Genomic DNA, 25,393 nt, shown 5'->3' with positions numbered 1-25,393 from the left:
TCCTACTTAAATTAATATTGATATTGTGTTAATTATATGATAAAACAGTCTGATCACTTGATAAGATTTGATTTGTACTAAACGAAATATTTTAAATTTGACACATACGAATAACAAAAGGAAAGTAAGTTCAAATTCAGCTGTTAAACTGTCAGATGCGATCGCGAAATAAATTCTAGTGAAGTCATTTGAAAGTAAAATAGATAATGTACGTTTTGTACGTTTGCTTGATTTCGTTGCTATGGTTTTGGATAGTTTCCACGGCATGCGAATGGGGCAGACCACATCTCTGCTTAAGAATGCCGTGCAAAAGGCCATCATAACTTGTTATTGCTCTACCAATATGTTGAAGATCGGTCTATGGCAGGTTAACATAAATTATTATTGCCCTTCTGCCATGCTGAAGATATCAATATAATTGCAAGTATCCTTTTCTCCTGCACAAGGTCAACATACGGTCAACATAAGGTGTTATTATCCTACTCGCTTATTGAAGAGCTATCTCTATGAGAGCAATATTAACCTAATCAAATATTGAAGAGTGTTCTGAAAGATGTCAACATAATGTGTATTGCCCGACTCACATGCTGAAGGGTTGTTTGCAAAAGGTCGACATTATCTCTTCCCAGCAGATTGGTGAGGTGACTGTTTACAAGCTCGTGAGTGTTGTAGATAACAGAGCTGTACTGGTGAGCCATGTCAGTGAATTGTTGCTTCATGGGGAAACTCTGCAACTTCTGAAGGTATGAGCCGATTTGTGGATCTTTGGTAAGGCCTGCAAAAAATATTTAAACATTACCTTTTTTATTATAAAATGAAGAAATCACACTCACAGATCTTAATAGATAATACATAATGAACTATACATGTACATTTAAACTGTAAACCGTATATTTATAGCATTCGGTATAAACTGCCAGTACAATTGAACAAACTGATTTTTGAGGATGGGAGAATGAAGCTATTGACACTATTTGTCTGTGCTTGGTGGTTTTTAAAACAATTTATATCAGTCATATACATGAATATCTTACCTGTCAGCTTCGTTCTGTAAAGTTGAAGTTGCTGAATAGTTTGACTCAGGTGTGGAGACACTTTATCAAGAAGTTGAAAGTAGAGTGAAGGCATTTCTTCCATGATCACCTGAAAAATGATTATATCCATCACAATATTTTCCGACGTGAACTGGAATTTATTGAAAACTGACTGAGATATATACTTTTAATTAACTTTTATAATAAAGACAACAAAATCTATATTTTGGGGGTTCTTGCGACAAAGAAGCAATTAGACTTAAACATAAATAAATATTAACAAACTGGTGTGCTTTAGATACACATATATCGTATTTCAGATAGGAGCTTCAGTAATGAAAGACAAATAACACTAGAAAAGAGCAAAATAAATTAAATATGAAGAGCAAAAAAAACCATTACGAATATTTGAAGACAAGAGGGGGAACAAATTAAAAATGACCATTTTAGAATTTTTATTTATGATTTTGCTTCGGACACAGAAAGAACGTACATTGAGTTTTTCTTCCATGGCATGCATCATTCGTTCACTATTATAAGCCATCCATTCCTTACTGGAAACTAGATAATCCACAGAAAGTTGGTTTAGCTCCTGATATTTGATTCTGTTGCAAAAGAAAAGAAATTACAGGCGTGGAAAACGAATTCTGTTGCCGAACAAATAGACAAGATATCACATTTGTGAAGCACGCTGTTAAAAACTCAAAAGTCCCAAGTTATTATTTGATCTTCTCATATGCAAGATCGTTTCAGGATTCAACAAATGCTATGATACATCCCGTAACAATAGTTACCTAGATAGTCCTATAATTATTTCCAGGATAGAAATTATTCTAGACTAGTAGTATTTATGAGGGATTAGGTGGGGTGTAGTGGGATGGTTCCTCTGTTAGAACATAGCTGCTTAAACTCTATGAATACGTTAAAAAGTGTCCAATCGTAACTACATGGTATGAAATATGGATTGTTATAACAATCTGAATAGGACTCTAACGATATTAAATTAATATTAATTGATAAGGATATTAAATTAATATTAATTTATAAGGATATTAAATTAATATTAATTGAGATGGTCGCATATATTTATCATAAAAAGCGAGTGTTGTTTGGAACTACGTACATAATGCTGTCAATAATATCCTTAAGGTGGTAGTCATTGTTGTCGTACATGGTTCTCAGAGCCTTGAGATCCTCTCTGAAAGCCACAGTATCCTCCTCAAATGCTTGACTGATCCTTCTGGATTTTAGGTAAATCTCATCATCAACATTTTTCCTCAGCTCCTTTAGACTGTTTTGGAAGTCAACGATGTACTTCTTTGACTTAACATTAATGAAACTCTAGTAATAAAAGAAACATTCTTGTGAGTTTTACATGCAAATTACAAACATACATAAAACGAAATTGAGAAATCAATATTTGAGAGAGACGAGAGTATGACATGTTCGGAACATGTCTGGAGCAATTAAATAAAATTAAAATAGCGCCTTTATATGAGAGGATCCTTGAAGAAATAAGATACTAAAATAAATTGATTCCTGTAAGTTACACGAATTTAGAAGTTTGTCCTATAAAGATCAATAATTTATGACGAAAATTCGGGCAGGTGTGATTTCGTATGAAAATCTGTGAACCAGAGTTATCATTTGTATGTCTATAAAGCTAAATAATTTTTTCACAAATAATTCGAAACAATGATTTTTGAATGGTTTAGATGTTATGGGTACGGTTGTGTTATTAATATACTTGAAGGTCTCGGAGGATGCTCGGTCTCCAGTGTATACGGCTGTGGAGTAGGGTAGAAGTGTTTAATCGAATAGACACCATGCCGTCTGTCATGCGTCCGCCGCCGCTGGTCAGGTGATAAATCTCAGCTGCCGCAGCCGAACTGTTTATATACCTGGCACTGACTTGGAGGGCATCTCGAGGATTGTCTTGAAAAGAAATAAATAGCGAAATGGGAAGCTACGTCATGTTGTTTACGCTATCAAGAAAATACAATCTACGTACTGTTTATTACCAATTTTAGTTAAACAAGTGTATAAAGAGTCCAATCTGTTTATTATTGTTGAATTATCGAGGTAAGTCTGGTATACATGAATTTTCCTTTACTATTGTTAAATAGAAAGGAAAAAATATCTTGGATCATCAAAATGTACGTAATAGAGCTTAAATGAATGGTAAAAATTTGAAATCTAAATTTAAGTTTCTCAAGATCCTAAAACTACAATTTCGTTGTATATTCTTACCGATATCATAGTTCATATGAAAATTGATGGCCCGTCTTACTGGATCAAGAGACAACTCTGTGGTCATATCGAACGCATTTCTCAGAGTAATTGTGTAAGGAGCCTCTGTGCGAACATTTCCTGAGATTTGGATGTTTTTCAGTGGGGTATCAGCCTGAAATATTGTAAATAGTTCATTCAGTCAATGATGATAACCTCATCCTCAATGTCCAATAATTATCTTCTAAAACGTGATTACAGAACTGAAGGGTTATTGGGAAGACATCTTTGCTTTATCCTACTCAGACGTTATGTGTTGAAATGGAAAATATTGCCTTCTTAATGATTGGAAGAATTTCTTTTAGCTACATACGATTGAAGGTAGATGACTGACATAATATTAAACCAGTCCTTATAACAACTACTCTTAAAGCTTGATTTCGAAGCTGAAATATCAGTCATACCTTGAAAGTCATTTGTTTGCGGACGCTGTCGAGTTCTCCATTAATGCCAATGGATTTAGTTTCACCGCGAGCTGTGAGGTAGGAGAGGTCGAAACCAGCTGACATCCTGTCACTGGAGCTTCCAATATGACTCTTAAGGCTGATATCGACACTGGTGTAGGGATGACTTATTCCCAAAGAAAAGCTGTAGTTCTTGCTGGAATATCCGGAAGACATATCAACCAAACGAGTGAAAACAGAGAGGGTCTTTCTAGAATCCGTGGAAAAGGAGAGTTGTGTTTTCCCGTCGAAAATGACGGCTCCCCTGTTCAAAATCATCTCCGATCCAAGTTTAAAGTCCTGTAAATGAAACGAAGCCACACCATTGTATGAATACCGACTATTGCTTGGCTATTTATCTTTTATTTAATGATGTTTGAAACAAATTTGTCAGATAAAAAATTCGATTGCATTACACTGCAAATAAGTCACACATTTGCCATTACACAGTGAAAATGAAAAGTTAGAACGTAATGAAATATTAGAAACTGAATAGATTTTAATTTTCAAATTAATCTTCTTCACTAATTAAACCGACGTATTCATTTCGAGATATGCTCACCTTTCCAATGGTCGGCATCATCAGGGTCACGTCGGCTTTTAGGAAGTCATCCTGTGGTGTAATGTCAGCTGTAAAAGCAATTTTCTTGTTTGCATCAGAATCAGCATCCCAGAGGAAGGAACCTTCAGTGTGACTGGTATAACTATTGGTCCTTTTGGTTCCCATCAGTGCCAACGTTCTGGAAGGAAGTCTGACCTTCAAGCGGGAGGTCTCCTTGTCCAGCAGCAGTTCGTAGCCCATCATTTGAGATACCGGAGATCCCCAGTTCAAACTCGCTTGGCTTGTAAAACCGTTTCGGGTATTTATGTGTTTAAAACTGAGGCTAGTGCTTATTGTCGAGGTTACAGGAGTATTCAGATAGATCGTCGTTTCAAAATTACGCCACTCCCCACTGTGGCTGACTCTGGCTTCCATGGTTTCAAATCCTTGGAATGGTGTAGTTAACTGTAATTTGCCAGTCATGGGTGTCACAGTCAGATCAACGCTTCCAGATAGTGATATGGCACTATTTCTGCTCAAAGAGACTTTGGCTTCACCAGAATACATTCCAGTTCTAGATTCTAGTTTACCTTTCATGCCCAACTCCTCATATCCTGGGAACGAGGTTTTTACATCAAGCCCAAAATTCATTGGGACCTTGGAGGCCTGAATCAGCGCTGTTATGCTTTGGCGTGCGCACTCAATCTGAGCATTACATCTGAAGCCGTTTCTATTTCCGTTGTGCTCGTATGATACTTTGTTGAACTCGTAACCAGAAAAAGGTGTTCTTACCTCGAGAGACGTCCGAAGTTGCTGCCAATTATATCCGTAATAGCTGAAGTCCCCTCCGATCGTTTTACTCACGTCATACTTGATGGAACCACGAGTTGAGATTTTTCCAAGATTCCATGAATGCTCGAAGGACATTCCAATGTCCCTAAAGTTTTCAAGAGGAGTTTGAATCGATATTGAACCTTGAATTGTGGAATCACTTTTTAGTGTGGCCTCGACTTTTGCTTCCTTACCGATAAAATTTGCCGAGGCAGTGGTTTTAAAGTTACTGAACGGTCCTTCGTGATGCAAAGCCAGTCGAGAGGATTTGCTCGTCCCTTCGAGGATAATTGTGGCCGTAGATGTAAAATCGATGGTCTGGAGACTGTTTTTGAATAGCAGCTCTGTTGAAAGTCCATTCATGCTACCCATGTAGGCTTCAAGAGTAGAGACAAAGTTGTTAAAATCGCCATCTTGATTATAGCTGAGCGTGAGGTCCTCGGTGTATGGGGTTGAAAAGACTGCTTTTGTCTGCAGTTTGTTTCCGATAATGTTGTGATTGTATGACCCTGAAATTGTCTTTTGTGAAGCATAGGTGACCTTTGCTTCTGCTACGAGGTTGGAGAGATCTCCGACCCTTCTGAAACTGAATCCTATGTTTTCAAAGTCAGCAATGGGCGTTTTGATGGAAATTGCACCTACAGATGACTGGTCAAAGGCAAGAGTGGCATCGATTTCGAATTTCTGCCGAGACTGAATCATTTCCGCATGGGTCTGAATGTTCGGAAAGCTACCCTGGTGTCTGAATGATATGCTGGTCTGTTCCCAGTTGACGATTGGGCTTTTGATTATGATGTTTCCCTCAAGAATCCTTCTCCAACTAACCCTTCCATTTATTTCATAGGCTTTTCCGGGAGAGTATTGTAGTTTAGCTTTGGATTCAATGTTTTTATAACCCATCGTATGGCTGAATGACCCTTCTATATTGTCAAGACATGGAATTGAGCTTTGCAGTTTGACGTTCCCAGTAATACCGTTATCAGTGGTGAAAGATATGTCAGTAGCACCTGTTTCTCCCAAAGCCTTTACGTCAACATGGACCTTAAAATTGGATGGCTGACCATCGAGTCTAAAAGACCCCGATGTATCGCTCATGAATGGAGCTTTGATTTCTATGGATCCTTCCGTTGGCGAGGCTCTGAACATTACGTTTGCATACATTCTCTTCTCTCCATAGTTGAAATCGAAGTCTGATTTGAAGTCTGACAAGTGTCCATTGTGGTTAAAATTTCCAGTGAGTAGCGAGGTGACAGGCGTAAGGAAGCTTAGTTGTCCGCTCAATTTATTATCATTTTCGAACATGGCTCTAGTGGAAAGCAGTTTTTCGTTTTCCTTTCTAAATTCAAGCGATGTCTGGAACCGCCTCAGATTTCCATCAAAATTAAAGTTGCCCCCTAGTTGTCGAATGCCTTGTAAAGGCGTTGTCATCTCGATGTTTGCGATGATGACGTTGTCTGCTTGGTAGTTAGCATCAAGATGAAACATTCTCTCTCCACCGTAGAGCACAGTAGCGTGAGCTTCAAGGCTTGCTGAACTGGTTGCAGCATCAAATCTGATGCTGGTGTCCTGGAAAAATGGAGTCTTCACTACAATGCTCCCTTCCAATTTTGGTTGTACTTTGAAAATTAAATCACCTTCGCTTCTCTTGTTTCCAATGAAACATTCTGCGTGGCATTTAAAGTTTGTCAGATACCCGTCATGGCGAATAACGATGCTTGTTCTCTCATAACCTTGCATTGGAGTTGCTACAACTACTTCAAGGTCGAAATTTGGCCGAGTAGCGAACACAGTCATTGCACTAAACCTTCTGTTTCCAATGGACAGTGATGCCTCCGATCTCATATTAGAAATGTCACCATTGTATTCAAGGGTAGCAATGACATTGTCGAAACCTGGTGACTGAACCGACAGACTTCCGCTTATTTTTCCAATCAAGTTCAGACTCACGTCGCCGGATGTTTTCTTTGACCCCAAGGTAACCTCAGCATGGCTTTTGAAGTTTGATACAGATCCACTGTGTTCGAAAGAGGCCTTCATTGGACTAAACCATGGTGACTGGAGAGACAAGCGTCCTTCTACAATTTTGCTCCAGCTGAATTGAATATCACTCTCAACTTTGTTATCTCCAAAAGATGATTCAGCATGGCTTCTGAATGCATTGAGAGGTCCAGAGTGCGTGAAAGTGACACTAATTGTTTCAAAACGTGTGGAGGTAATGCTTAGACTGCCCTCGATATTTTCGTCGGTATCAAATGTTACATCAACTTCTGTCTTTTCCATGCCAAAGCCTGCGTCCGCGTGACATTTAAAAGAGGAAAGTCCTCCTGCATGTTCAAAGGATGCTTGGAAGGGTTTGAACATTGTTGATCGAAGCGATAGACTTCCAGCCAACTTATCCTTTCTGTTGAATGAAATATCAGCCTCTATTTTTCTGTCACCAACAGATATTTCTCCGTGAGAAGATAAATCAGATAGGTCTCCGTTTTTCTCGATGGCTACATTTATGTCTTGCACAAAAGGAACTCTCAGAGTGAACATGAAGTCAATCTTTGTACTGGTATCAAAACTGCTCCGTAACAAAACAGGAGTATTGGTACCGTAGGTCAATCCAGCATTGGTCATGAAGTTGGTTATTTCACCTGCGTGGTCTATGTTGGCTTCAATATCACTGAAGTATGGGGATTTTACGCTCATCCATCCACGAAGTCTCGGCTCTGTCGTGAAGGTGATGTCCATTTCATGTTTATTATTTCCGACGCTAATTTCTGCGTGGCTGTTGAAATTGGAAATTTTACCACGGTAGTTAGTAGCAGCTTTAATTCTTTCATACCCTGTGAAAGGTGTTGTGATGGTAATGTCGACCTCAATGTTTGGATTGGTTGTGCAGGAGACTTTACCGGTCAGTCGATTATTTCCGTAGGACATCTGTAGACCAGATTGAAAGTTAGATAGTTGACCTTCATGCTCTAAAGAAACTTCCACTGGATTAAAGAAAACCGACTGCACAGAAAGCTTGCCAGTAAGTCTCTGAGCTACAGCCATCGAAGCACCAATATTTAACTGTTGGACTGCTCCATACAATAATTCAGCTCTTGAATCGAATTTCTTGCTGTTGCCAGTGAATTTAAATGATGATGCTATGTCCTCGGTGAATGGATTCTTTAGCGAAACACTCCCTTCTATATTCGGAGAGATTGTTACAGCGATATCTCCTACAGTTTCCTTATTCATTACAAGGATTTCAAAATGGCTTCTCATCTCTGTTGAACTCTTTGCATGCTTGAAGGACACACGAGAAGTTCTGAAGTCTCGAATTGGCAAATCAATAGATAGATCACCAGTTATTTCTTGCCCTGTGCTCAATGCTGCATTCATGTCCACCTTCTTAACACCAGCAAGAGTAATGTCTAAATGACTTCTGAAGTTAGTCAGGTCACCTGCGTGGTTCATAATAAGATCAATGTCATTAATGAAGGGGCACCTCACAGTGATAATTCCCGTTATTCCTTTATTCATATTAAATGTGATATCAGCTTCATGTTTGTCATTATTTATCATTGCTTCCACATGGCTGATCATGTCGCTGGGATATCCACTATGCTTCAAGCGGAACTGAAGTCTCGGTACAGATGAGAAAGTCGAAATTATGGAAACAGAGGTATCCAAATAAGCAGGTCTTATATTAAAGGATGATCGTCCTTCAATGCTGTCTCTATTTACAATAATAGTAGCTTCGCTATTAAAGTTGTCCACTCCACCGACATGTTTGAAGGAAACTCCGATGTTTTCATAGCCAGAAATGGGACTCGAAAATGAGAAAGAACCACTTAAATCTCTGGTCGCGTCAAAGTTAGCGCTGATTTCTATTCTTTCATCAGGTCGTCCAAGCTCGCCTCGGCATCTAAAGTTTTTCAGAGATCCCGAATGATCAAATGTTGCGGTAAGTTCTTCCAGCCCCTCAAATGGAGTTGTAAGGGAAGCACTTGCATGGATATTGTCTTCAACGTCTAGCCTAGCATCTGCTTGTATTTTCTTTTTGTCGTAGTTTACTAGTGCAGCGACGTGGATGTTCTTCTGTGTCCTTTCCAATGTAAAGGACGTAAGGATTGGCTTAAACCATGGACTTTTGATTGTCACAGTACCAGTTGTGGCTGGCTCATTTGCAATAGAGAGGTCGATTGAAACACTCTCAGCATTAAAGACGTATTTTGCTGAGGACTGGAAATTGGTGGGTGTTCCATCATAGCTAAACGTCAGTTGATGATTCTCAAAGCGCCTGAATGGTGTTCTCAGCATCAATGTTCCAGTCACACCAGAAGCAGCGTTCAGTTTGGCTTGGACAAAGATGCTCTGCCGTCCATACTCAGCTTGCATCCTGGTATTAAAATTAGTCATGGGTCCTTGGTGTGAGAAAGAAGCCTTGACGGGGGCAAAATATGCACTTGTAATGACAAGGCTAGTCATGACATTTCCTCTGGAGGATAATGTAAAATCCAATGTGGATTTATCTTCACTGATGAGAATTTCAGCATGTGATTTGAGATCAGACCTGTCCCCGCTGTTTGTGAATAATATTTGAGACACCCTGTAGTCCTGTAGCGGAGTTAATAAAGTCAGTTCAATATTTGTGGAAGGATTCATGTTAATCTTTGCCTCAGCGCTATATTTCTTGTCTCGTCCATAGGACACCTCTGCACGACTTACAAAATCTCCTAGGGAGCCTGTATGCACGAGAGAAATTGATGATTGTTCAAAGCCATCTATTGGTGTTTGAAGAAGGATTTCTGCTTTAAAGTCTGAGAGTGTATCAAAATTTATAGCCAGGTTGTATTTTCTATTTTGTTCGCCCTCATGTGTGAAATTGAAATTGGAGTAATCAAATCCTACAAATGGCGTCGTCAATGTGAATGTTCCTTGAAATTTCCGCAGATCACTCAGGTTGTAGACAGACTCCAGTTTCAAAACTTTCCTTGGCATGTATTCTATCTCCAACACCGATGTTCTCATTTCCCCTGGTTTTTCAGTATTAGCTGTTATCTGAAGGTATGGAAGTTGACGGAAAGGTGTGTCGAGTCTAAGTTTGCATGACAGTCCATTCAGAGTATTCAATCTACCCGAAAGTGAAACCCTGTTAAGAACAGGGAGTATCTCAACGCTAGCATCTGCAGAAAATGATGAAATGTATCCTTGCCCTCTGACATCAATTTGAACACTTTGAAGAGATGAATAGGGTGTTTTGATGACCATGTTAAATCTCTTGATAGAGTCAAATCGGTACCGTGTTTCTGCTGTGAATTTATTGTTCGAGCTAAACGATAAAGCTCCAGCGAACACGTTTTCCTGGTTTTCCGATTTCACGCTGGTCTGCAGTGATACCTTTTCGTACCCGCTAATAGGTGTTTTCAGTTCAAGCGACGTATAGCCATTGTTATTGATGGAAACATCGAGGGATATGATGCTATTTGAAGCTATTACTAGAACACCATGTAGGTTGACAGGATAACTTTTGTATTGTGTGTCAATATTCAGTTGTGAGGCACCTAACCTTGGATTGGAAAACTGGAAGGCAGACGTAATTTGTCCGTTTCCACACTGGTGGTTCACATCAATATAGAGGACACGTGACCTTTGATTCATTACAACAAGATTAGAGGTGATACTTCCCGAGTTATGCTCATGTGTCATCTTCAGTGAAAGATCCGTGATAGGATCAAAAGGAGTCTGTATCTCTAGCGTTGCAGAGGCCGTTCCTCTTGGGAAGGACATCGCTTGTTTTCCATTGAAATTGATGTATATTTTCCTTTTACCCCAGGTACTAGTAAGAGACGATGATGTTGATGACGGTGTGTTAGAATGAGCCCACGTGGTCTCTAGATTTAAAGATGGCAAAATAAGATTTATTTTGCCATTGTTCTGGATGGACCATCCTTGCCACTCATGGATCATTGAACTATCCAAACCATAGGAATCTTTGTTCCAATTCAACCTCAAGGAATCATCATATGCCCGGCCATCGTCTTTGTGTGTAGCTGAGAGAGATATTATCTTGAAGTATTTTGATGATGTTTTGACATCCACTTGTCCCTTCAAGTCTCGACTGGAAGTGTCCCCATTACTGATGAGAGATAGATCGGCTTGGACAAATTCTTTATCCCAGGAGACCTGGGCACTAGTCTGCGAGGAATTGCTGAAGGAATGTACCAGACTAGCCTTGATCTGTTGGAATCCATCAAATGGTGTCTTGGCAAAGATATTTACATCAATGTTTTTAGCGGACACTGGAACTTTTAGTGACATGGTTGTTGAGATCTTGTTTGACGGGTTCCAGGCAAAGTCTATATCAGAAGTGATCTGGGATGGGTCGCTTTTATGGCCCACTTTCAGTGATACATCACGATATCCTTTGAAGGGGCTGGAGAATCCAATAGCTCCGACAAGCTGATATTTCTTTGCTGCAGTACGCTGAGTTAAACTTCCTTGGAGAGATACCACTTTCTTTGGCTCCCACTGGAAGTCTATGCTTGAGATGTATTTGTTGTCAGCAAGATGTCGCACATTGAGTATGAGCTCTCTGGATGGATATCTCGTTGTCAGTGAGCCTTCAAACCCTTTGATCGATGTGAAACGGCCTTTCCCAATCAATGTAATTGAACGACTATCGTCTCTGTCAACGTCCCATTTCAAATCGAAGCTGCCATTGTAGGAATCCCCCATGCGTAATCCGTCAAGAGTTGCAATAACGTGTCGAGTTGGGTACTGCATGTCCATTACTATGCTATACTGTGGACTTGTTTGTCCTGTAACCTTTACAATATATTTCAATTGATCTTTTGTCATCTCCAGTTGTACTCGTTGGTCTCCTTGATTCAGATTATATTCACCGCTAACTTTCACTGGTTGCATTCCATTGATTTGGACGTCTGACGATATTTGCATGGATTTGTCATCAGGTTGTCGCACAGTCGTAATAATGCTGTTTTTGGACGTCTTACCCAGATCGATATTCATGTCGTTGGTATAGGTTGATTTATCTGGCTGCGTTAGGGTGTTTGTAAGCTTCAGATCTGTTCCAGGAATTGACAATGCAAATTCACCTGTTACGCTCATCAAGTCTTTTGTCTTGTCGCTGAGGCGCAGGCTACTTTCGATAGTTGATTTTCCCCTTCGAAGGTACACACTCGAGTCCAAATCACGCCTGTCGTGTTTGTGGCTGCCTTTCAGGAGGTAATTAAGTCCCTGTAACAGATTATTTAATGAGTAAATATCTAGATAACACTGACTTCAATTACATGCATAAAGAGACTGAGCGATTGATGTAACATATTTGAAAAGTTACGCATTGATGAATGTTACGGTTTCCATGCAAATTGTACGTTATTTTTGTCGTATCAAAAGTTTTTGATATAACTAAACTAACCCTAACTGAAAACATTATTCATGCGAAGATGTCAAAGGTGGTTTGGTAATATGAGTACGTCACTTGCGAAATCTGTATTACAATACCTTACGAATTCCTTGATAGCTTTTGTTGCTCCTATTCCTTGATTGCATGTATCTTTGCGAAGAACCACAAATTGACCACTGAGCAAGTTATTGTATTTTAACCACTCATGAATTAGATAGCATTTACTTCATACTAACAATGTCGGAATATGAATACTTAAAAATAGTAAGGAAGGTAAGAGGTAGCTTAAAGTGATTGTTTTCCTAAATGAACAGACCTGCCCAACGTGTTTGAAATTTAAACTGACATCTGCTGATGCGCTTGCCCAGCCTTTGATATCGTGGTTCAGTTGAGCAGACATCTCAATACTTCGGTTTGGATCCTTGAAGTCTGGACCGTAATTTATATCTGCATCGAATTCACTATGCTTATAGTTGTGGTTCATTTCAACTAAAGCCTTGAAGTTCAGTTCTGGATTTTTCTTGACATTCAGGTTTCTAAGAAACAAAAAAAAAGAAGGAAATAATGAATAAGACATAAAACAAAAATGTTCAGCCAGTGTACATTGGCGTATGTGAGATTGAAATGCTGAGGCAATATGAAAACTATCCTGAATCTGGTGGACTTCATATGAATGGACTGTTTATCAATTATTATTTTCGATACATTATTGCAAATACTCTGAGAGTTAAAGTTTTATCACAAATTATTCATTTGCTTTTTAGTAAAAAATATATCGAATGGAGAGAGTGCATAAAGATAATTTATTAGGGTTTCCTTCTTGAATGTTCATACTTACGCTGTAGTTCGTGCCTTAGTCAGCGTCTTTGTACTCATGTTGATGATTTTGGACACAAATTTGATGTTATTACGTGTGTATTGTTTGATGACATATGTTAGGTCAATATCAGTGGAAAGACTTCCCTCTGGCTTCTTATCAAATTTGCTTTTGAGGATCATTTCCAGGGGGCTTGACTTGACATCAATATTGGCAGTTATTGACGATCCCTTCTTATTAGTATCTGTTGAAAACCTTCCTGAAACGAATAAGCAATATTCTATGAAATCGACATTTTTCGGGTTAATTAGATGGTAAATGTTTGATATTTTGCTTAGAGTTAGCTATGAATCATGACAATGGTTTCCATATAAAATCTTAAAACTATGAGGCATTTCACAGGGGTCAACCGCTCCGTGACATTTTTAGAAACATAACTGCATATTTTTCACATACATTCAGTACTTGTGCATTAAGTGCCTGATACCGTGACGCAGGTCGCATTATTCAATAAACATATGGCTGGAGGTACCTTAAGCACAATAGATCTTACATGGTTTAACTGTATGACAAAGTCATATCGGCGACCTTGCAACACGGTATACAATTTGTGGATTTTATTTCACACGGTCTGTAATAGCACAATGGAAGTTTTCAATCATATAAATTCTAAGCAAAAGACAATCGTTTCAGTCAGCATGAGCTGAATGCCTTTCAGCAATGCATACCTTTTAGTGCGACTTGTTTCTCAAATGCTTTGTCTAGAACCAAGTTGACGTTGTATCCCTTCCCCTTTAGGTATGAAACGGAGCCTCCCAATGCAACAAGCTCTCCTTTTGGTGTCCGGATAGAGAGAATGGGACTGTAAATCAGATCCTTTTTGTTTCGTTCTGTCTGCATACGGGTTTCCAAGGAATATTCTTCTTTACCGACGCTGATGCTACCTTTTATGCCCGCCATGCCAGAATTACTCTCAAGGTTGGCTAAAGAATAATAACCGGTGTCTCTGATTATGATTTAAGGGGCTACAAAATGTACGGCGTCTGTGGATTTCATGTGTCTCTTATACTCAAAATATAGAGACTAGAATTAAATTTAATACATTTATATTGCTTTGTAAATAGATTGAAATGGTGACTAAGATCGAGAAAGTAAACATTACAGGTAAATACTGAAGTCACAATGGTTTCTCTTGGTATGTGGTATGCAGTAATTTATGTAAGTCATGAATATGTACTCTACGTATAAAAGAACTTTGCTAATTATATTTGCCAATAATAACAATTTAATTACCCTTTATGTTGGATGGTCGGATGGTGATTCCGGAAAATGCAAGATCAAGGTCCAACAGAGTCCATGGGTTATATTTTACGACGCCATTCAGACTGACGGTGTCTCTGTTTGGCACACGGATTTCAAGGGATGGGGTGTAAGTCACTTTATTTCCATTGCGATCGATCTGGACGCGGCTGTTTATCAGGTACCGCATGTTGTTATCCCAAACCAATTTTCCATTAAGAGATTTTGTGTTTTCATCATTGGTGATCGCTCCTAATTAAATTATGAAAAGAGAATTAGGTCACCTAAGGATATTAAATTATCCATAATCCGAAATAAACACGTATATTATCGCGTATGAATGATTAAATTTTTCTGCAAAACACTTCACCTCTGAGTTGCATAATACAAGGACCTGTGACTGGAAATAAACATGAAGGAAGACACGAGGCAAACAACTGAATCGAAGTGTTTTCAAAGAAAGATTGATCTACCTTTGAAATCAGCGCCTTTCCATGGAGTTATAAAGCTCATGTCGAGGGTCATGTCGTTCTTGTTCAAGCTGAAATCAGCAGTCAGAGCTCTATTTACTTTGGATCTTGGGGTGTCGAAACTTAGATGTATTAGATTGACATTTCCTGTCTGAAATAATAAAAGCAGTGATGAGAAAGTTATAATATTACTAACAGGAGACTTTACAGATTGGATCTGAAATTCGTAGACGACGTAACCTTCCATTTTGACTATAATTTCACTATATTTGCGAATAATAATAATAATAATAATAATAATAATAATAATAATACATTTTGACTAGAATAATGGCATGACCTAAACTGATTTAATTGGAATTGGACAACTATATTTCCGTGTTGCTGAAATCCTGGTTTAGAAGAGTCAAACAATTACGTTCGCTTCACCGTACTTACATGTATTGATTTGGCCTGAAATCTGTACCCAGTATGTACATCTCTCTTGTACAGGGTCAGTCCCATGCTAACGGGTCCAGTGAGAGGGAAGTAGGGAGCATTTGCCTCCAGGGAAGCATTAGGGAACTCAAGCTCTCCGCATAGTTCTAGACCAACGACCTTTGACAGATCGGCTCCGGAGCAAAGACTTCTGGCTTGCCTATTATTGGTTATCATCTGCTGCTCCTTCTCTACATCACGGTGAACAGAGAAAAATGCAGTCCTGGTGAAGTAAAAAGGAAACGATTGACTTTAGCTCGAAAGATTGTAAATACATTGTAATTTACATTCAATTAGATGGTTTCATAAACAGCTATCATCATTATGAATGTCTCAATTTGGACATTCAACAAGTTATTTGCAATAATAAGTTTAAGCTTTTGGCGGAGAGTGTCACTCATAAAACCCGGAAGCATACTAGCAGTGATTTCACCAGACGAAGTTTGGCGATGATATATAGGTAAATATGTGTAGAATGTAACGAAATTTTCATGAGAATTTTTTTAGCATCAGATAATTATTCAAAATTCAGTTTCCATCAGGCAGCTTTAGAAACTACAATTAAAAGTTAAATTCTAGATTACAAAATTAGTTGTCTAAGCATGCATGCATATCGTCCCAAAATGCACGTACGGTGAAACTGATACTAAATCTAGCAAAGGAGGTAAAAGTAGTTTAAATCAACATGCAATGACTGACTAATTGGCGAGAAGAACTAATGAATGAAATGGCACGCATCCGTAGATAAACATTTTGCAAAAGAGAGATCCCATTTCTCAGTCGTGATATAACATGACAATGTCAATATTGCAAAATAACATACGTACTGAAAGTGAAATCTTACTTGACACTGATGATGTTCATTTTCTCTTGAGGCATATCCAACTCAGCAACGAAAACACGTCCATTAGACAACTGAACCTTTCCTTGAAGGGCACTGCTTGTGTGCAGAGTAGACACCATCTTCAGACCACTTTTGGTAACAAAGGCATCAACACTCATCGTGCTCGAAAGTTCGATGGCTCCACTATGCAAATTGAATTTGAGAAACAATTCATTAGCAAATTCATAATTGCCTCAGTGCTATTTGCAACGTTAATGATTATAGCATGTCGTTCATAAATGTACATTTCATTTGAAAATCATCATAAGTGAATTGATTAGTGTTTTCGTAAATTTCTTCGAATTATACGGATCACGGGTATTGAGAGAATACATTTTCACTTTGTGTTTGAGGATGAAGACTAAATGAAATTCATTACATTTTTAATTATCAATGAAATAATCCGAACAAGATAGGGGTTATTATTCAAAGATCGGATTTATATGCTTGCTCTACTTAATTTACCTTGGCTGTATAAGGCCGCTTATTTCCAAGTCGGAGGACAATTTTCGGATTTCGAACTTTCCGTTGGCCTTAAGTTCGATTGTTGCTGTGCCATTCACGGTGAAGTTTAGAGGGAATCCTGCACTGGTGGGAATGATAACACTGCTGTCAAGGAACATGAAGCTTTGGCTCAGGGTATAGTCGCCACCTTTGGAAAACTTCTTGATCATGTCAAAAAGGTCGAAATCTTGACCGGTACCAGTTGTTTGTTGCCCATTGAAGTTCATGTAGCGTAATTCATTTCCAAAGACCCGCATGTATATAGATCCCTTCAATTCGTCCAATGTGCTCTTCAGCTGTTTGGATATTGAAGCAAATTTAAGTGATATATAGAGCCGATGGTTTATGAACATATGTGGTATTAATATAAGAGGAAAAAAAAGGTAAATAATATTCAATGCCTATTTACTAACACTCTTGTCAGACAATACATTTCGTAGATCTGATCAGTAAGGCTTCTGTTCAATCAATCACTTACTGATTTATTTGGTGTCTGAAATAGATAAAAGATGCAAAATTTGATACGATGTTAAACTTACCCTTCTGTCAATTTTGCTGATCTTGTCGGGTCGGATCGATTTGATAGCAGTAGTCTCAGCGGCTTGCTGGTTTTCACCGAAATAACCATTTGGTCCAAAATAGGACTCGATGAAGTATTCCAGACCTTCCAGTCTTCCTCCAAGCTGCAGGAGGTTTAAAGTATTTCCGAAGAGATCGACCGTCAGATTGACCATCCCAGATCTTGGGATGAAAGACTTGCTTGACCAGATGAGGTCGCCCTCGACCTTAGCACCAGCGTTCATCCTCTCAATGAAGAAAGACTTCTCATAGTTTCTGGAGAACTTCCTTTTGTCTAAATCAAACTCCTTCTGAAGAGCTTCATCTTCCAGGATAGAGCGGATATCCTGTTTGTGGCGGTCAGAGGTCTCCATCAGATTGGTCAAGTGGGACCATATGTAAGAACCAACCTGGTTGACTTCCTCAGTCTGAAGTGTCTTCTTGATTATGCCCAGTCTGTCTGTTGATGGGCATTCCATCAGCGATTGATATGCAGCTATGCGCAGTTCTGAGTCTTCCTCTTTGTTTTGGTACAACGCTTCTATAGCTGTCCACTGAAAGAAGTATATAACTTTCTTTAGGAAAAATAATGTTCATAGATGAGCACGAAACATCCAGATTGTCCCAATTTTCCTCTTATAGACAAAAATAACGAGATGTTAAGAAAAAGATTTCTCCAGTTTAATTATATTACTTGTACTGTTTCTATGAAAATAATCTATATATAGATGGAGTTGGTAACATACATCTGCATTGCAGGAGATGCGACGGAAGGCCTCAACTGCAGATAGACGGATCTCCATAGGATTGGTTGTCGGCGTGAAGCATTTAATTAGGGTCGGAATCGCTCTATGTGCATGCCCAGCATTTCCAATGGCTCGCAGACTCAGTAGAATCTGGAATGAAATTTGAATTGTTCATAAGAACCTCTAACTTGCAAAAGAATAGCAAAAATAGTATTATTTTCGGAATGAGAATCAAAATTTGAACAGAATCTCTTTATTAGACCCTTTCGAATTTGCATTTACCAGAATAGTTTTGAAAAAGAAGGTTCACATCATCGGATTTCATATCAAGATACAATATATACGGGAACATGTAGATGACATGCGAATGTGTTATCCAGCAGATGGAGGAAACCAGAAGAATTTTTTTTGGGATAAAAACGAAGAACTATATTTTGAAACATTTCCAAAAAATTGCTTTGATGATTGTATTTCTTACGGTTTTCATCGTAGCTTCGTTGACCCTACAGCTAGGTCCGATTTTGCTTTCGAGGGTTGAAATAATCTCGTTTACCGCTGGATCATTGTCGCAGTCATCGTTGAAGCGACAGAGGCTATTAACTAGGGAACTCACTGCAAGCATGGCTTTACCACTGTCATCTTCCATTGTCAGAAGAGGCTAAAGATAGTTGGAAAGCAAACATATATATATATATATATATATATATATATATATATATATATATATATATATATATATATATATATATATATATATATATATATATAACACTTGTCAGTACATTCAGAATAAAAATCACATTTTCTCTCAGATAAAATTCAAACAAAAGGGATACCACTGTTAATCTTCAGATTTATCTGTAACAAGAATCGTTATAGGTAAATCTGAAAGTCAAAATTGGTTGTAAATCTAATTTCATGTATTGATGAATCGCAAATACCGCTATCGCATCAAATTCCTACACAAATGGCCCTTTTTGAACAGCGTTAAATCACTTAATAATAATCAGCCAGAAATTGAAACTGTGTTGAAGCTGAACTAACTCTGGTAATTTGAGTTTGCCGCAGTTCATTGAATGTCATGAAACATAAATGTTATCATCAAGGTATGAAGTCATTCATTAGAGATCATATGCTTTCAACATAAATTTAGGAACATGGCTACTTATCGTCTGGATAAACGCCATCCGTTTTAATCTAGAATGCATTGTTATAAAAACAAACATGGACTGTGGTTACAATTCTTGTCTGAAAGTGAATACCAGAAGCAACTATTTATGAATATTAATATAATATTTTGGGTGATAATTTAGGTGTTATGCATATTAATATAATATTTTGGTTGATAATTTAGGTGTTATGTTGTTCGGTGTCTAACCTACCTTAATTTCGGTCAGCATTTCCTTTGTTGGCTTCTGGATGAATGCCAGGGTAGTCATCCACATCTCTGCCTCAATTCCCGTTACTTCTTTGTTCAAAATGAGTCTAGTAAGCATTTGAAGAGACGAACTTGTTCCAACCATAGGAATTGCATCAAGGAAATATTTACTGTGATGAATAAAAGATTAAAATATTAAAAGAACGGCATATTGCCATTGGCTTGTGATGTCAGATAATGCTGTGTAATCGTTCAGATGATAATGTTGAACCAAAAATTTACTGAGAGAAAATGTCTCTTTTATGCAAGACAGGAAGTCAAATAAGAATTGTTTGAATCAATGTCATGGAGAGGGAATATAACACGCAGGAATCAACTTCATGGGACATCATATCAGTGCTAAGTTAATTTTTTCACCTTGAAATGAAAACAGGGACTAAATTGGTAACTCACCTTAGTCGTTCTTTGTTGTCTGGACATATGGAACCTCTTTGAATTTCCTGATATACCTGGCTGATTGATGTTGCGTCCAATTTTCTCATAGAGTAGACAATATCAGCGAAGAGGCGAGGTGTCTCAGGTTGAACTCCGGATTTGGTATTTAGGCAGATATCGATCAATCTCCCTTCCACTTCCTTCCTGAATTTATCAGACCCACCGATATCATTAACGTGTTCAAAGAGCAAGGTCGCTCGGTCTTGTATTGGTCCTGCAGACAAGTAAAATTTGTGATTCAATGCTTAATGTGTAATGACATAATTGCTCGTTTAGAGTTTTGCTTATGTTTATCACAAATAATAAAATGCAATATTCGGACGGAAAATATATGCATTAGAATCCTTCCAATGCATAGCAAATTTAACGCCTTGACGTCTGTAATAACATGTATATCCATTGTTTCTATTGTGTCAATTAGCACTTACTTTGTGTTGACACCCCGGATCTTTCCTCTACGTATGTCAGTTTCTGCGTGCTGTTTGTAACAGCTCCACTGGATTCCCTGGAGAAGGGGAGGAATTTGTAGGACTCCCTGCAAATGACACTTTTAATTGTTTGTGTCCGGGTGTTGATTTCCTGCTCACATTCGTGGGTTCCATGCAAAACTGGTAGTGACTGAATGTCCTGCAATTCAGCAGACAAGCCATCCATTAGAGGTACAGATTTAATACTTGTAATCGTTCTATCTCTGTAGATGTGGAAAACTGCTTGAACACGTGTACAGATTATTGTTCTAGATATTAATGTATGCCTTTCGAAAAGTATAATTTCAAATCCAATTAGAATAAGTAAAGAATGTATTCGACGAGGAAAGGTCACATACGCAACTAATTTGTTTCCCATTCTGACCTCGACCAGGATTATCAACCCTGTTATATAGGCCCCTGAATGGTAAGGACTGTCGTTAGGAAAATATAAATTAGTATGTGTATTTTGTTTCGCACCTAATAATTATGTATATAGTTAGTGGTTGTGCATCTTGATAATTTTTAAACTAAAACTAGCTACAGAGCTTTTTTGAAAATAACAATACACCCAGATGTATGTACACAGTTTGTGTGTGGGTGTATGTATGTATATATAGTTTTAATGTTGAGATCTCAATAGCTTCTATGCTTTGTCTTCATGAATTGGGGATTTAGTGATTTAGCGGTTCATGGCAGTGGATCGTATATATTCCTTTTGTCATCCCGAGTCATTAGATACGTATTATTTGTATATGGATCTCAATCGTTTCAAAATTACAGGCACCGGTCTCTGTCTCGAGAGATAGAGATTAACATGGTTGAATGTCAGTGGCAAGATCAAAGTTGCCATTCTAGGTCCAGTATGTGTATATATTGTTTTAGTTGGGGAAATGAACAGTTTTAATTTCTAACAAACTAAGTCCCCGACGGTAGGTATATACCTCAGGGCATTGTCCATGGATTCTAGTCTGATACGTGTTGACACTTGGTTCATTTAGCACAATTCCCAGACATTTGAGGCATACAACTCAGGAAGTATCTGACATTTAGACAAAATCACTGATACCCACCTATGTTCCACTGCTGGGGCGGGATTAAAATATCAAACAATAATGGTACAATCGACCCAGAAACACATGTTTCATATGTCTATCTTGTCTAGCTTAACATTGTTTAGGATTTAGGAGGAGTAAAAGACATTACACAACTACGTCTGTATGTAAACCAACACTTGGGAAACATATGGAGGGACTGACAGGCATTACCGCAATACGAATGTGTTTTGGGTAACCTACCCGGATGTTGCAGGAATCAAATATCTATGGGTGATTTGGTATGAAAGTTATTTGAAATGTAATATTATGTAAAAGGAGTCACCGTAGGCAATGAAGAAAAACGTACTAATGGCTACTCAATTTCTAGAAATGTTAAATACATATTTAAATTAATATTTGTTATGTAGCCCTATGAAGTTGTATTTGACAAAAACGAAATAGGATATGCCTGGTTTACCGAGGAAGTCGTGTAGGGGACTCCCTGGATGGATGTCTGTGCTCCTTGACGGTTACGGCATCCGAGCAGATTTTTGCTTTTCTTGACAATTGTGCGATACCGGTCTCCCTCTCCAACTGTGTATTCTGTGTCACAGACTCCGGATACGTCAGTCTGGAAAAATATACGTTATATATTATACTAGTGTGAATGTTGATGTTTGCTATCTGGTTGATGCATAGCAAAGATATTAGCAACACAAACGAATATTTTCCTGTAATGATGACTTGAAGAACAAGCTTGATGAGAGACGAGTTAAACGGTACCTCTTTGACTTTCTGGTCCCTCTGAAGGTCCTCCATGCTGTTTTGGAAGGTGGACAGGAAACCTCTCTTGACGTTGAGTACCCAAGGTGCGTCCCCACCAGTGGGGCATAGTTCTTCAACACGTCCATCCTGGAAGGAGAAGCGAAGAGGATTCTGTTCCATGGCTCTTGAAAACTCGCTGCCCATGGTCCTCATCTCCAAGGGAGAGTTTGGATTGGTTTCAGATAGCACTACATTACTGAGCTGAAAATAAAAGACCCACACATAATTATCGGAAATCCACGTTAATTAGTTTGTACAGATTGTACGGGTGATTCTTTCATACATAGCTGGGAGACTGTATTCTTATTAGGCCCCTATAAGCGATTGTTGCGATAAAGATTTTCTATTGATCCTGTTACAAGTGACTTTGCATTCGTAATTATCTGATTTTATGATAATATATGTTTCTGTGTTTTATGGCCTCAGGGCATGTTTGTATTCAATGTACTTTGGGTGGATAGGGGAAGGTGGTGACATGTTCGTTCATTTTAAGATCCTATTGCTAGAAGATTTTCAGGTAAATCGAGATAAGAACAATATCATTTACAAAAGAATTTCATGGCATTTTAATAATTTTTCATGTTTTTGTTGAGAGCCCAATAAAGAACATGGTATATTATATCAATTGAAAGAGATAATATTAAACGAGCAGAAGAAATAAACTGAAAATTATTAGCTTAATCATTAACTGATTCACGTTGATAAATTAACCATTTGTCTATTGTTCTATCATTACATTTTCTCTAGACAGTTTTACAAAGGAGGTTTAGAAATTTGTATTTTGTTAAGGTTTAACGATTATTGTGTGTCATGGAAGAATAATGTATGTACAGTATAAAATGTTCCATTATTTCATTTAGTGGATCCTCGTAAGAAAGTCACATGATAAGAAACAAGATTAGTATAGGGATACTATTATAATACATTAAAATTGTGAGAACGCATGATTACTGCTCCACTTGTGAGAATACCATTCAAAATTTAAATATTAAAGCCAAAGTTTTCTGTAGAAGTGCAGCAACTGAAGCTCTGTATCTGCTTACTGTGAACTCGTTTTTGTTTAAGCTTGGTTGATAATAGATTTTCTTTTCAGATTACCGTATATAACATATAACGAATATGCAAAGATGGTTGTTAACGTTTGAACCATTCTTACCCTCATGACAAATTCACATTGGCTGAGGACTTCAATGATTACTTTAGCAGACATGCGCAGTCCGGAGTGGTGATCAAATGATCCCATCACTGCAGTTTTTGTGTCCACATCATACTGGTATATGTAAGTCGTTCCGGATCTGTAGCTGAATTTGCTTGAGCCTATAAAAGTGAATTTGAACTACCTTATGTGAGGTAGCATTCAGGTTGTATAATGCCGTGATTCTAAATAAAAACAAAAATCTAGATTGTAAAATTTACGTGTGATATATATACACTGTTTCACAGCATTCAAATTATAGTCTGTGATATTTGACTAGGCAATTTATTAGTAGCACAATGATGACCGTATTGTAGTAACATGTCTGCTTTCGAAGGTAATTCATTTTATGACTGATCTATTCTGTTTAAGGAAACGTTATGATAGCATAAAGGGTAACATAGCAACCAAAAGCTATAAATGATTCTTTGGACCTTACCAGTACACGTCATTGCACATGTGTCTTGTTTTGATACTGTCTCTGTAATAGGACCTGAAAATAAATAAACTTTAAATTATTATATATTTATATATTTATATTATATAGTTAACGCGGCAATTATGATTTTTATTGAAATGTCAAACTTATCATTCTGACTAGGTTACTTTTCGGAGAGTAAACGCTACATCAAAACCGAGAATTAGAAAAGTTTAAGTTTAAGAATAGTAAATTTGTAGCAATAAAGATAAATTATATTACGTTATTACAGCCATGAAGTTGATATTGGTACAGGTTATCCCATATCCTTCATGCGAAATCAACAATGCAATGCCTAAATTAAACAAACACGTTTTTATGTATATTTCTATATAAATTAGTTCTTGAATAAAAACAACAACAAAAAATCCGATTGTTACCAAATTAAGGGTGTACTCACTAGATGTATTAGACAGTGTTTGGTCTTAATTAATTTTAATTCTAACATAATTGTGCACCGGTTTTTTAGTAGACGATGAAAAAGGAGCTCTTATGTGTGTGAAGAGGAGTAGATTTGTCACAGTCTCTCGAGAAATATTCAGAAAAGAATTAATGGCAAGATGAAAATAAATGTGCTGTAAAGCCGAAAAGGATAAAACTCCAAAGTTATCTTTTGATATTCTAATATGAAAGGAAAACACCAAATCGAAGAAGAAACCCACAAACTAGATAGAGGTGGCTAAATAATAGTTATAGCATGCGATATTAATTAAAGAAGTGGAATTCCAGTGCTTGCAACCTTTGAAAGGTTGTTTGAATTCTAACATTTTGTGTTTAAAATTGAAGAAAAATTCATTATTGAACCAAGCAAACAATTACCAGTCATATAAACAGGGATCATATAACGAAGAAAAGAAAGAAACTAGCTAAATGAAAAACAACATAAATTAGCGTGGAAATAGCGTATATTATTTATCGTATATTACTTACCAGCCCAAGATCCCGACACAAGGGCGAGGAAGAAAACTGGCGTGAGCTCCATTTCGGAGCAGCGGTGCCTCTTGTTGCGTTCGGGTTTGACAGGAGCTACTACAAAACTTAGATTTATAGTCGGCCAGAGTGGAGGTGCACATAATCGGTATATCAAAGTCCAGTACCTGCCCTATTTATTTTACTGATTCAGCATCATAGTGTATAATCTGTATAATTAGAAAGAACCTTGTAACTTAGATATTAGATCATACATTATTATATGTGGTGATCGACGCACTTAAACATATG

The 25,393-nt window shown here is 37.7% G+C and overlaps 1 protein-coding gene across 1 annotated transcript; it reads right to left on the bottom strand.

The window, feature by feature from the left end:
• Positions 1-512: 512 nt before the first annotated feature.
• On the bottom strand, positions 513-25,181 carry LOC149770810 (uncharacterized). Its single transcript, XM_089949094.1, has 27 exons — positions 25,103-25,181; positions 24,134-24,187; positions 23,656-23,816; positions 22,458-22,700; positions 22,153-22,305; positions 20,599-20,797; positions 20,129-20,384; positions 19,680-19,845; positions 18,776-18,955; positions 18,298-18,447; positions 17,533-18,105; positions 16,955-17,289; positions 16,451-16,633; positions 15,568-15,829; positions 15,133-15,280; positions 14,654-14,911; positions 14,089-14,343; positions 13,382-13,619; positions 12,860-13,079; positions 4,329-12,374; positions 3,728-4,066; positions 3,285-3,438; positions 2,782-2,969; positions 2,158-2,375; positions 1,528-1,639; positions 1,035-1,143; positions 513-775 (listed from the first exon to the last, which is right to left on the bottom strand). Exons 1-27 carry the CDS (start codon positions 25,152-25,154, stop codon positions 528-530), a joined length of 13,500 nt encoding a protein of 4,499 aa, XP_089805220.1. The 5' UTR covers positions 25,155-25,181; the 3' UTR covers positions 513-527.
• Between the last annotated feature and the right edge of the window lie 212 nt (positions 25,182-25,393).

Source organism: Sinohyriopsis cumingii, unplaced genomic scaffold, assembly GCF_028554795.1.
Source record: "Sinohyriopsis cumingii isolate HCF-2022 unplaced genomic scaffold, ASM2855479v2 utg002303l, whole genome shotgun sequence".
NCBI classification, from domain to species: domain Eukaryota; kingdom Metazoa; phylum Mollusca; class Bivalvia; order Unionida; family Unionidae; genus Sinohyriopsis; species Sinohyriopsis cumingii.
This window is presented reverse-complemented; position numbering and strand designations above follow the sequence as displayed.